Source organism: Equus przewalskii, chromosome 29 (genome assembly GCF_037783145.1).
Source record: "Equus przewalskii isolate Varuska chromosome 29, EquPr2, whole genome shotgun sequence".
NCBI classification, from domain to species: Eukaryota; Metazoa; Chordata; class Mammalia; order Perissodactyla; family Equidae; genus Equus; species Equus przewalskii.
The window spans coordinates 26,067,968-26,080,041 of NC_091859.1; the positions used below are offsets into that span (position 1 = coordinate 26,067,968).

At 40.7% G+C, this 12,074-nt stretch overlaps 1 protein-coding gene across 17 annotated transcripts in view; it reads left to right on the top strand.

Annotated features, from left to right (window-relative positions):
- MYBPC1 (myosin binding protein C1) overlaps positions 1-12,074 on the top strand; it is an 86,859-nt gene that overhangs the window by 6,773 nt on the left and 68,012 nt on the right. For 15 of the 17 annotated variants that reach the window (XM_070599778.1, XM_008527452.2, XM_070599772.1 and 12 more), the window contains exon 2: positions 10,159-10,263. In XM_070599778.1, the coding sequence (XP_070455879.1) occupies positions 10,159-10,263 (105 nt within the window). The remainder of the gene's footprint in view (positions 1-10,158; positions 10,264-12,074) is intronic. The other 2 variants (XM_070599773.1, XM_070599780.1) reach the window with 1 other exon arrangement.

Here is a 12,074-nt window from a genome sequence, read left to right on the forward strand (position 1 = left end):
TCATATGGTATGTATTTTGGCTTTTTTCTTATGCATAAGTAATATTCATTACTAAACATAGTGACATACACAAACTATACTATTCATAGAACATTCTAGACAGTTCAAATTCCAGCTGCACCATGTACTGAGTTACTTAGGCTTCATGTGCTTCAGTTTCCTCATCCATAAAATATGAATAATAATAGTACCTAACCCATTGAGTCTTTGTAAGAATTCAATGAGATAAATCTGGTAAGAAGCTCAGAACATGGCCTCTAGCACATAATGAGATGTTAAGTATTTTCCCTTTAAAGCAGGAAACTCAGAAATCTTACCCAGCATAAGATATTAAATGCCTCACATTGAATATAAACTTTGAGGGCATTTCTTCCAACACAGAACAACCACTGTAAGATCCATAACAACCACTGCTCACCTCCTTACCTTGTGCTAATATTTATAACATATTCCAAAACAGCTGCTGTTATTATCATAACCATCACTGCTGCCACCATGAGTATTTCCCTTTCTTCACTTGTAGTGAAACATCTTAGCTTCCACCCAAGGGAGCTCAGATCAAATAAGAGGCCACAGCCTCTGTTGTGTCCCCACTAACATGTGTTATGTCCAGCTGGGGGTCTCCAGTTGTTAGCTAGACAATGATAAGCAGTTGTTTCTTCACTATTGCATTGTGGGGACATGGCCTTTCCCACTTAGATGAAAGAATCACTCTGCATAGTTGAACATGTAACTATATCCACCACCCAGGGTTGTAAGGCTTGGGTTTGTGGGACGCTGAGATTTCTCCTGATCAGGGGTGCTCTTGGCAGGTGGGATCTTCCTCGGGTCTGAGTATTTCAGAGATAATCACATAAAGAACTCTCCATGACCACATATGGATGTGGTGGGTGATTGATTGAGTGACTGTGTTTACTGCTGTGGAATTTTATTTTTATGACCCCACCTGGCGTCAGGCCTGTCCTTCCTCTATTTTTAAAAAGTCACCCAATGTGAGGCCCAGCAATGGCTTGGGGCAAGGCCTATAAGAGATTTATTTGATAACCCTATAACCATGTAAGAGCAGACCCCCAAGAAAGGCACAATAAGGACTAAAGGGGAAAATTGTTAACAATTCAAATCACTTCCGCAATAATTTCCTTTTGACCTGTGCTAAACTTTTAGACTTCTTCAATTTGAGTAAAGCATTTCCTGCACCACTGCCCCCATCTAAGCCACTCCAATCTCATTTGATTCTTACTTTAAAGCATGGTAAGAATAATGATAAAGAGACAAGTCATCAGATCTTAGTAAAAGATCTCATTATCATCCAGTCCCATGTTAATTGTTGAGAAGCTATTTGTTGCTATGTAACAATAACCAGATTTTAATCCTCTTCCTGTGTGAAATGACATCTTAAGTTGAAAACGTGTAATTACAATGACATAAGAACAAGTTGACTAGGAAAGGGAAAAAACCCTGTGGATCTAGGGAAATTCCATCAAGTTGAAAAGTGAATCATTGAAAGTTCACATACTTGCTGCACAATTAGACTTCATCCAGTCAGAAGTTTAGAATACAATCTTTGCCAATATTTGGCCACAGTAAATAAATGTGGATTAAATTGATTGAATCAAATTCTGAATAGCTGGGCTTTCTGGATAGCCAAGAGTTAATTTTGTTCTTGAACCTTATTATTTCAACCAATTTGGATACAAACATGCCTAAAATGTAATATATTACTTCTTGCTTTTGAAAACAAAGTACAGTGGATATAATTTAATGTTGTCATAAATTATAGATATGAGTTATTATACCTCATGATATCCTGAGGACCCAAATTATTTGCCTTTTTGCTAAATGGGCCCATATTGATTGGTATTTTGAATTTGTCTAATTTATCATAGCTATTCTATTTCATAAAAAACAGAAGTAAAACCAATGAATCACTTAAGTAGTAATTAGTAAAAGTTGCACACACCAAAAAGTTTGCATAATGGAAGTACTCAAACCAAAACACAGAATGAGAATCAGAGGTATATTGTTATAAAGCTCTCAAATAGTGTAAAAGCAAGGAGGGTTTATTCTTCACAGTGATTGGTTACAATATTAGAATTTTCCTTAAATGAAAGGGAATTGCTTAATGGTTACCTCATATCAATTTGGGGGAAATTTTTACGTTTTGCTTATGATTTTTCAAGGCATAAGCAAGAAATGATCCAGGTCAAGTTAAGCTCGCTTGTCTTGTAAAATACGCTAAATTAAGCCTTGCTTGCTTGACTAACTGGTTTTGTCTGCTCAGGGAATTTTCAAGCCTGGTTTCTGTTTGTGTTAATAATTTCCTGCTAGAAGGCTGCTGTCTTCTTTTATTACTCTTGTCAGTCAATATGTGAAGCTGTCCCTCTCTCTTCTCTTTGCTGTGTGCTTTGGACCCCCTGGCCAGAGTCAGGTCAATAAGCTGGCTGATAGGGCTATACTACGGAGTGGCCAGCAGGGCGCCCCTGGCACTACATTTAAGGAGATGCTAACTGTCAGGGTTGTACAAGTGCAGGGTCCGCACCTGCAAGTAAGTGCCTCCTTAAATGTTGCTCCCCAGGCATCTGGCCTGCCTTACCCTAGTCCCAGTTCTGGGGCTAAACTGAAGACCTGGGTGGGGGATTGTGGGTAAAACACTTGAGCTCTAGTGCATCGAGCTCGAGGAGCTTGAGACAATTTATTTTGCTCTTCAGATGCCTTTATAATTTGCTGGTCAGCAGCTGTTATCTGGATAAGGGAGGTTGCTAGATAGCTGAATTCTGAATAGGGAAGGCAGTACTACAATGTTGCCCTTTTGTGTCCACTATTATGCACATAAGAAAATAAGTCATTGCCCTCAAAATTAATTTATGGCTTTTATTTTGACGGCTTCATTTGTTTTATTAATCAAGGCTGCAGATTTTTCCTAAATAAGGAGTATGACATGAGTTTATTAAAAAACAGTGCAAACACAAAATAATTTTTTAAGATTTATCATAAATTCAAAATGGTTCTCAAACTTTTTGCTCTCAGATCCTCGGGCACTTGATAATTATTGAGGAAACTAAAAAGCATTTGTTTATGTGCATTTTCTGTATCAATATTTACTGTATTAGGAATTAAAACTGATAAATTTTAAAACATAAGAATACACAGCATACGTTCTGTTAGCTGTCAGAGCACTGACATCTTCACACACTGTATATCCTCTGGAAAATTCTACTGCATGTTTCTGAGAGAATGTGAGTGAAAAAGGTAAATAATATTTTAGCATATGATGAAAATAGTTTTGACCTTGTGGACTCCCCAAATGGGTCTTAGGAGCTCTTGGAGTTCCCAAACCATGCTTTGAGAATCACTATTATAAATTGATATAGAATTGCCTCTAAAGTTTTTAACTGGAGCTTCCAAGTTTGGAGTCTGCCATGTTTTTGTTGTTGTTGTTTTTGTTGAGGAAGATTGGCCCTGAGCTAACATCCGTGCCAATCTTCCTCCACTTTATATACGTGTTGCCTGCCACAGCATGGCTGACAAGTGGTGTAGGACCGCACCCAGGATCTGAACCTGAGAACCTGGGCTGCCGAAGAGGAGCATGCCAAACTAAACCACTACATCACGGGGCTAACCCCTGGAATTGTCTCTAAAAAATATGTAATTCTCTTAAATCCCAGGGTGTAAAATATCCAGACCTATAGCCTATAATGAATAGAACAGAGCACAAAATATGCATATAACTGTGAAGACATTAAACATTAATTTATGTCCAAACTCTGTATCTCTGATGCCTAAGCAATATGGCCAGTACAAATGCACTGTCATTTGCTTTTGCCGATTTTTTTTGGTGACAGTCATGACACTTATGATTCATATAATCAAAACTTCTCTAAGAGTTATGAATGTCCCCATGCAAGCAATACTTTATAGTAAAGCAAGTTTCATTGTGCTGTTGTGTAGGCATATGAGATCCAGGCTGCAACCCGTACAGAGGGGGTACACCTGACAGTTTTTATTGCATGTTTAATTTAAAAGAGAAGATAATTTGCTCTACTACCAAAAGGGACAAAACAGGAGTTGGCCAGATAGAGCCTTATTCACCATGATGGTCGCCATACATAAAAACTTTCGCATATTTTATTTCAAACCAAGAATTTGATTTGAGAACAAGAAATAATTAGGAATAATATACAATTTTCTCCTGCACTCCAAATTACAAAGGATGGTTTTAGCACATTTATTTTATCTTTAAAAAAAGTGACAAAAAGAAAGACACACACACGTAAAAAGACCTATAATCCAACCACTCAGTGATAACAACTGTTGTTATATGTTCTTCCTGTCTTTTCTATGACTATACAACATATTCATATGATGTAATTATGCTCTCCATGCTATTAAAAAGCTAAATTAAATTGTACATGAGGGCCCACAAAATATTTTTAAGTGAGTCAAACAATGTATTACTTGAGCCAGTGAGCCCATGGGAAGGAGAGAACTGGGTTGTTTATATCATTCTGGTGTAGATATACATACATATAAAGAGGCAGGTTAATATCTTTTAAGACAAGATTTTTTTTCCCCTTTAATTTACTGACCATGGAATTCTCAATCATCGAAAATAGACATAGACTGCATTGGAGAGAGCCAAACCATTTATGGAGTTACTGGGTTCCTAGGCTTTCAGCAGAGCACAAAGGCCACACATGGGCTTTCTATTTAATAGCTCCCACCAGCGCCCGTCAATTAGAATGCCCTGGCACTCACTGTGCAGGCCTGCCATTGGTGGCATACCTGTGCTTTTTACAGTAGGTGATCATAGGAAAAATCCACCATAAATAGATCAAGCCCTTTGAAAACATTTCAGTGTTGCAGGGGGAGAGAAAGTCTATATCTGTGAATTAAAAGGATCAAAGAACAGCCACTCTTGCCAAAGGAGGAAGGAGCTAGCTTTAGTTGCTGGTTTGGAATCCAGTTAATTTTTACGTTGTTCATGAAAATACTTCCTTGCCCTTGATTTTTCAGGGTCTCCTGATTTCTTTTATTTTATTCAAAAAAATTTAGAAACAGCAACTTCTATATCCCTGCTTCTTTAGTCCATCCTGTTGGTATGTTTTCTAATCGAGACGATGAGAGAGGATGGGTGAGGGGGACAAAGAGCCAACGTTATTCACCTGGCAGAAAAGTCCCATGGAATTTGCCCTTTGGCTTTTCTATAAGCAAAAGTATAGGAGGACCCTCACCTCAATAGATATCCGTTTGCTCTAAATCTAAAGATTTGGAGAGGTTGCCAAGGCCAGGTGCCTCCTGATAGTTACAACATGGTGAAGCTAGTTGACAATGCAGGTGGTGTGCTTGACTCAGTATTATTTGCTAAGAAATGCAGCCCAGATTTTGAAAGCGGGATTCCTTAGAAAGGCATGGGTGTATTGGCACTGAGGGCCAAAACTGTAGCCCTAATTGCTCTCCTGCCCTTGTTAAGAAATGGAAGATGTGTGTTGACAGTAAGAAGAAATCTAAATGATGGCGTTGGGTGATTGCCTTGGAGCACTCAGCCAGTGGGAGGGTCACCAATGGGAGACATAGTGTTCCCTGTGGATAGCACAGATGAAGAAAGCTGCCCTTAGAGTGCCAGGGTAAGGTTCTTGATTTCCTGGCAGTGAGGAGAAGGGGCTTTTGTGCAAGTAGAAACAGCCTGCCAGTCAACGATATTTATGGAGCACCTGCTGTGCAGAATTTGAAAAGGAGGAGACAGGCCTTGTCCTCAAGAAGCTTGTGATCAAAGAGAGAAGAGAAGTCCCCATGTACTGTAAACCTTTTACCATTCACAGCCACATTTGAAATGAGAGTGGATTTGGTGATATTTAGGGCATAGTCTGAGACTTCTTACTCAAAGTGTGGGTCATGGATGGGCAGCATCAACCTCACCTGGGAGCCTGTTAGAAATGCAGACTCTTGAACCCTGCCACAGACTCCCGGAGCCAGAATCTGCCCTTGACCGAATCCCTAGGTGATTCAAATGCACACAGCAGTTTCTGGAAGCACTAGAGGGGCTGTGGAGGTGGTGGGTCTCGAATATTTTGAGAGAGAAAAGCAACCCGGTTCTAAATTGATAGAAAGGGCAGTTCATTTACCTGTGAGCCTCTTAGACACGGGTGTCTCATCCTAGCTACTTTCATGAACCCCCGTTCTTGTTAAATTCATAAGGGAAGCTCAATGAATTCTGGTTGCATGGGTGCTTCCTCTGACAGTCCCTGTTCAGTGGGGTACTGCAGAAATTGTAGTGAAGGAATTATTATTATAGAGGCAGCTAATGAATTTGGGGAACATACAGATGATTTTTAGAGACTTGGGCAAAGCTGGGCATGACAGAACCTGTAGGAGTTAGAATAAGAGAGATGCAGGAATCGTTCCGTTAGGGCAAAAGGGATACCTTGGGGCCCTCAAACTTCCCTGCAATGGTTCATTTTCAGTCTATGTCGTGTGCTGCTTGGCCTTCACCACTCGTGGTTCCCCATCTCTCCAGGTTTAGGACAGCTGGAATTCTTTGTTTCAAATGTCTTGAAAACTATTGAGAATCCATCTTCTTATCCTTTCTCTCCCACCAGGAGTTATTGATTGATTCGCCAATTTACCAACATTGTACAAACTGTGTAATGCACGTAAATTTCATCAAAATCAATTATTATTGCCATTTTAAGGTAGGAGAATGAGGGGCCTACCTCCTCTGTTCAGTTCCCAGTTGCTTCCTCAGCCTGTACCCCAATTCCAAACATGTTCTAACATGATGCAGCCCACAGCCCTAGAAATAAGGCAAAGCCGAAGTGGGTGGCACGTGTGGAAAGAACGTGAGTGTCGTTCTCACAGGCATGTCAGGGTAAAATTATGGTAACAATAATGATAAGCGTGGAAAGAGAGATAAAGCATGTACAGAGTTTAACATGTTTCCTGCCCCTGCCGGAACTCATTCATTCCTGCCAACAGCCCTTGAGATAGTTTTTGCTGTTATTTCCATTGCATAGATGAGGAGATTGAGGTAACTTCCAGTCCTACAGATAGGGCAACATCCATACGAGGCTACGTGGCCACGACAGTAAGACCAAACAATTCAGTGGTAAAAAATGCAGTAATATCTCCGAAAAGTCGAAGAGCCCACTTCTGCCTCCATGCCTGTAAACAGCTGAGAAGGAAGTGCAGCCCAGGTTCTGAGTCAAGTAGACCTGGGCCAGAGCCTCGCTTTACCCTTCAGAAGCTGTGGGACTTCACAGGGCCTCAATTCCCATCTGCAAAATGGGGATAATTATAGTACTGACTTCACAGAGTTGTAAGGATTGTAAGAATTACTATATATTAGGTCCTGCATGCAGCGGGTGCCAATAAGTAGTTGTTTTTTATTTATTCCTTCACTGGCTGTAAAGTAATGGGGTTTCTATGATTTTAAGAAGGAAAAGTTCTGGTTCTGACTGCTTTTCCTATTTCCACTTCGTGCAACCATCTTTAAGAAGTACCAGCATTAATACCCTATAAAATTTCTGTAGTTCTGACTATCTGATACAGCTGGCTGTTAACGACTGATATTCTGTGGATTTTTTGGAAGTTAAGCTAAGCCCCTTAAATTCTCATTTTAGTTTGATTTTGGGGCTATTACACAGACCACTGGGGCTACAGACACAATGGAAATGGAGAATTCACATTCAGGACACATTTAGAGTTTCAGCATCCAAGATGATTCTCTTTTATTTATTTGATTAGTATTCACCCTTGGCCTTACTTCCCAAGCAGAATTTTAAACAACCATGGCTTCCCTTACAAAACAGGGCTTTGTTTACATAGATGCTGAGAAGGCACCAATTTGATCGTTCATACACAATCACCAAAGAAGCCTTTCTCAATTCTTTTTTATCAATTCACTATGCATTTAATGTGCTTTCAGCAATAAGATGAGGTGCCAGGGAGATAGGAAAGGAATGAAAGATCCTTGTCCTTGTTTAGTTGGGAGGGAAAAGAAACATAAATATACCGAGACAACTGGAAAATAATTAGTGAAGAAAGAGGGTATTATCACGTGGTCCAGAATGCCAAGAGAATAAGGAAGGGGAACAGAATGCAATAATTAGCTCTGAGAGTTTTCAAAGAAATGTCAAAAAGACAGGCCAAGATTGCCAAAGGATAATAATGGGAACAGTTATTGCTGTACACTATAGAGTTCTATCTACATGCGTTTTACATGGGATTAAGGGGTCATTTATCTTATTATTCTTATTTCACAGATGAGGATACACAGACTGATAGAGATTAAGGAATTACCGCAGATTACACATCTAATAAAGTGTAGAGCCGGGATTCGAACCTAGGTCTATCTGACACAATCACATGTAGAGAAAAAACAAAGTGTCTATTGGGGAGAAGATCATCACTCTTCTCAGTGGCAGAACGGTCAGAAGGTGAAAAGATAAACTACCTCTAGAACAGAGGGGCCACTGAGATGCAATAGGAGAAGGCAACTGAGGCAGTAAGAGGAAGGAGAGGGAGGAAGTGTCTGCTGACAAGGGCTTTGAATGCTACCCTGAAGAGTACAGACCTAACCAAATAGGTAACAGGGACCCTCTCGTGTAGAATAACAGGATGAATACAGTTGTGGCATAAGTAATCCCTGTAGCTGTGGGAAAAGACTGGAGGACAGAGAAACTTGTCTGGAGAGAAAGCCAGGAAGAGGTCGTTGGGCATTGGGTGACAATGGCACAGTCCAAAAGATAGTGTGTCTGAGAAATTGGCTTCTCGCTCTCAGTATTCCGACACCCGGGTGCTGCAATAACTCACCCAAAGACTAGAGGTCAATATTAGATTTCCATTTCAGCACTCAGATCTCTGAAAATAAAATGCTTTGAGCAAGGGTTTCGTCTTCTGCTTAACACTGGCACTAATGATCCTTTCCGTGATGTGGCAAAGAAACGAAAGCATTTTGTTGATGCCATCTACGGGACGCTTGTGCTTTCACTGTATCTTCCAACCACATCACATCTTCTGCCAGTCTTTAAGGTTATAGGTTTTTTCTCCTTTGGTTATATTTTTTTCTCCCTCACTAGTAAATAGTGATATACTTATTTACATCATCTGAATGAAAATAGTCGTTTCTTTATAAACAATAAATTGGAGTTTATACCCAGCACAAAAAATTAGTGATGGAAGAAGACGTTGCAGCATTCTGGCAGTCCTGCAGAGCTCCTTTCTTGATTTCTGCTATGGCGCAGTCCAATCCTTCTATGCTCATTCTACCTGCTTAGATCAAAGAGGGCACTTGACCTGCACATAACGATGACCATTGGGCCAAACTTCTTGTTGTGAGATATTGTCCTCTTGCTTAGAAAGAGCCATTTGTGGGAAACCTAGATACTGACAAAAAGAAGGGTCTTGGGATCCCACAATGTGCCTTTAATACAAAAATTTTCTTTGATATTTAATCATCAAGCAGAAAATAGTTTTCAAAGAGATCACCTCTATTAACTGCCTCTTTCGGCCCTGGAGTAGGGGCAGCTGGTTCACACAGGTCATGAATTCCCAGTTCTGGGCATCCATAGGGATTCAGCAGGTAAAATTTTATGCCTTTTGGTGATGGGGTATGCCTTTAGCTACGTGGGACATAGTATATTCTTTAACAGGCTTCACCGCCAGACTGCTCTATAATTCTGAATATCCAAACCCAATATAAAACCTCAAACCACAGCTTTGAAAATTTTGGATAAGTGTAGGTGGTATTCTACTCCAGGTGTATGTCTCATTTCGTCTTTCCAGCAGCTCTACTCATGTAAGATAAATGTCATTGTGTCCATTTTTCCAGATAAAGGAAACAGACTCAGCACCATTCAATGCCCTGCCTGCTGCCTGAGGTGATAACTAAGTGACAAGGACACATTTTACCTGTCCTCTGTCCATCACTACACTATGCCACCTTCTGGAAATCTATATAATACCATTTCGATCCTCACCTCACACCATACATTAAAAGGCAGCATGTCTTGGGCTTCTTGATGCCACAGGTTGATGCTTTTAATGCTCCATCCCTCTTGTGTGTATAGGCAAGATGGCTCATGGATTTGAGCGCAGCCTGGTGCTGTGGAAAGTAGTAGTCATAAGTGAGCCTAACACTTCTGTTACTTTTTTCATTTCTAGAAAATGAAGCCCCAGCGCCAGCGCCAGCACCAGCATCAGCCCCAGCCCCAGCGCCAGCGGCACCAGCATCAGCACCAGCCCCAGCGCCAGCCCCACCCTCAGGAGGTGAGTAAAAACATTGCCTCACATGTTTGGGCTGCAAATCTAGAATGTCCATCTCAGCATGATTTGGCCTCCATTGAAGCTGTGAGCTTTAACTTAACTCCCATGGAGAAGTTGGATGACTACAGTTATGATGGGTTTATAATAACAGTAATATATTTTGTTTAATAACCTTCTCACATTAACTGATTTGGATGGCATGTCATATTATAAAATTCTTCAAGTTATGCCAAAGTTGCTGTTACACCCATGTTTTGGCATTGTGGAGGCTGAGCCTCCAGGGAACTGACGGATTTGCAGGGTTTTTTCACACAGAGGGGAGGGCCAACAAAGCCCACACCTTTCTCGTGAGAGTGGGGAGCAGATCCCACCTCAAGATCAGCAGCCGCTTCCGGACGTGAACTATGTCATCATCAAGCACCTCCAGAAACTCCTTGGGGAGTTTCCAGGAAGGTTTGGTGGCATCTGAGGCTTAACATCAGGAACAGCTTCTCCAGTTCTTAGTACCCTGCTGTCGACCAGGTGGAAAAAAAAAAAAAAAAAAAGACAAGGAGTGGAGAGTTCCAGTGAACTCCTTGGCAGGTAGAGGCAGTCCCCACCAACGCACCATAGGTAAAGCCTGCTTTCACATCCATGTAGACCTAAGGAAGAGAACAGGATTGGAAGAATGACAAGTCCAAATGGAACGTTAAACTCCCAACATGGAGCTCCAGAATCATTTGTCTGCCTGGGCAAATGACTCCCAAGATGGAGACAACCAAAATTATGTGCATTTTCCCATGAAGACACCAAAGTGCCCTCTCTCATCGCTCCTTCTCCTGAATAGGATGAGATACTGGCATCCATTTAAGAATTATTCACAGGGTATTTACCATGTGCACAACTCTGCCCTAACCCTTCAGAAAGATACAGAGCTATCTACCAAATACTCATGAATAACTAGGTGCAAACATGCTGTAACAGAGCCAGTGGGGAACTCTAAATAGAACGTTTCCCTAGATTTGGTTTGCCTACAGCCAAGTAGGAAATAAAATACAGCCTAGAGAATAATTAAATAAATTAAATTAAATGTAACCACTACATTGAAACGCCAGGCAGTACTATAAGAATCTCACAAGGCAGTATGTGATTTAATGCAGGTTGCTTGAATTGACAATATAGCATGAAGCCAGGTGGTGGGAGGTCACTGTAGACCAGTCCAGCCTAGATGAAAGCAGGAACTGGATAAGGCCTCAGTTTCTGGTGACCTTTACATGGAAGTTTATAAAGGAATTTTGAAGGTTTTCCACCCTGGACATCATTTTTCAGTGGGGCAGTTTGAGAAATCTAACTATTCACAGGAACCCCTTTGTCCAGCTAAGAATATTAGGCTCACACACTCAAAACCCTTAAATAATATAGAAGAGTATTGCTGTGAGCTAAAATTAATGAAACAGGCTCAGTGCCATATGAGTTCAAACAGGGGCAAGCTCAAGTTTAGTTTTCTTTGAACCAGAGTAGATGTGTGACATTCTTCTTAGGATCTTCTTCCTTGGTATATTTTCTCCTTGCACATACAGATTTATTTTTGCCAACATTGAGTACACTGAGAACCTACAGGTCATTACAGACATAACCTTTCCCTTCAGTTCTTCAGATCAGTTGCTGTCACTGGGCCACTACAGAGTCTCTCTCATTATGCCATGTTGCATATTCATTGTGCAATAATAACCTCCCTTTGCTAAAACAAGTCCCCTCCCAAACTTTGCTAAAATTGTCTTTATTAGTTAACTAAGATTCAGATCTCTAATCATCAGTCAAAAAAAAAAAAGAGA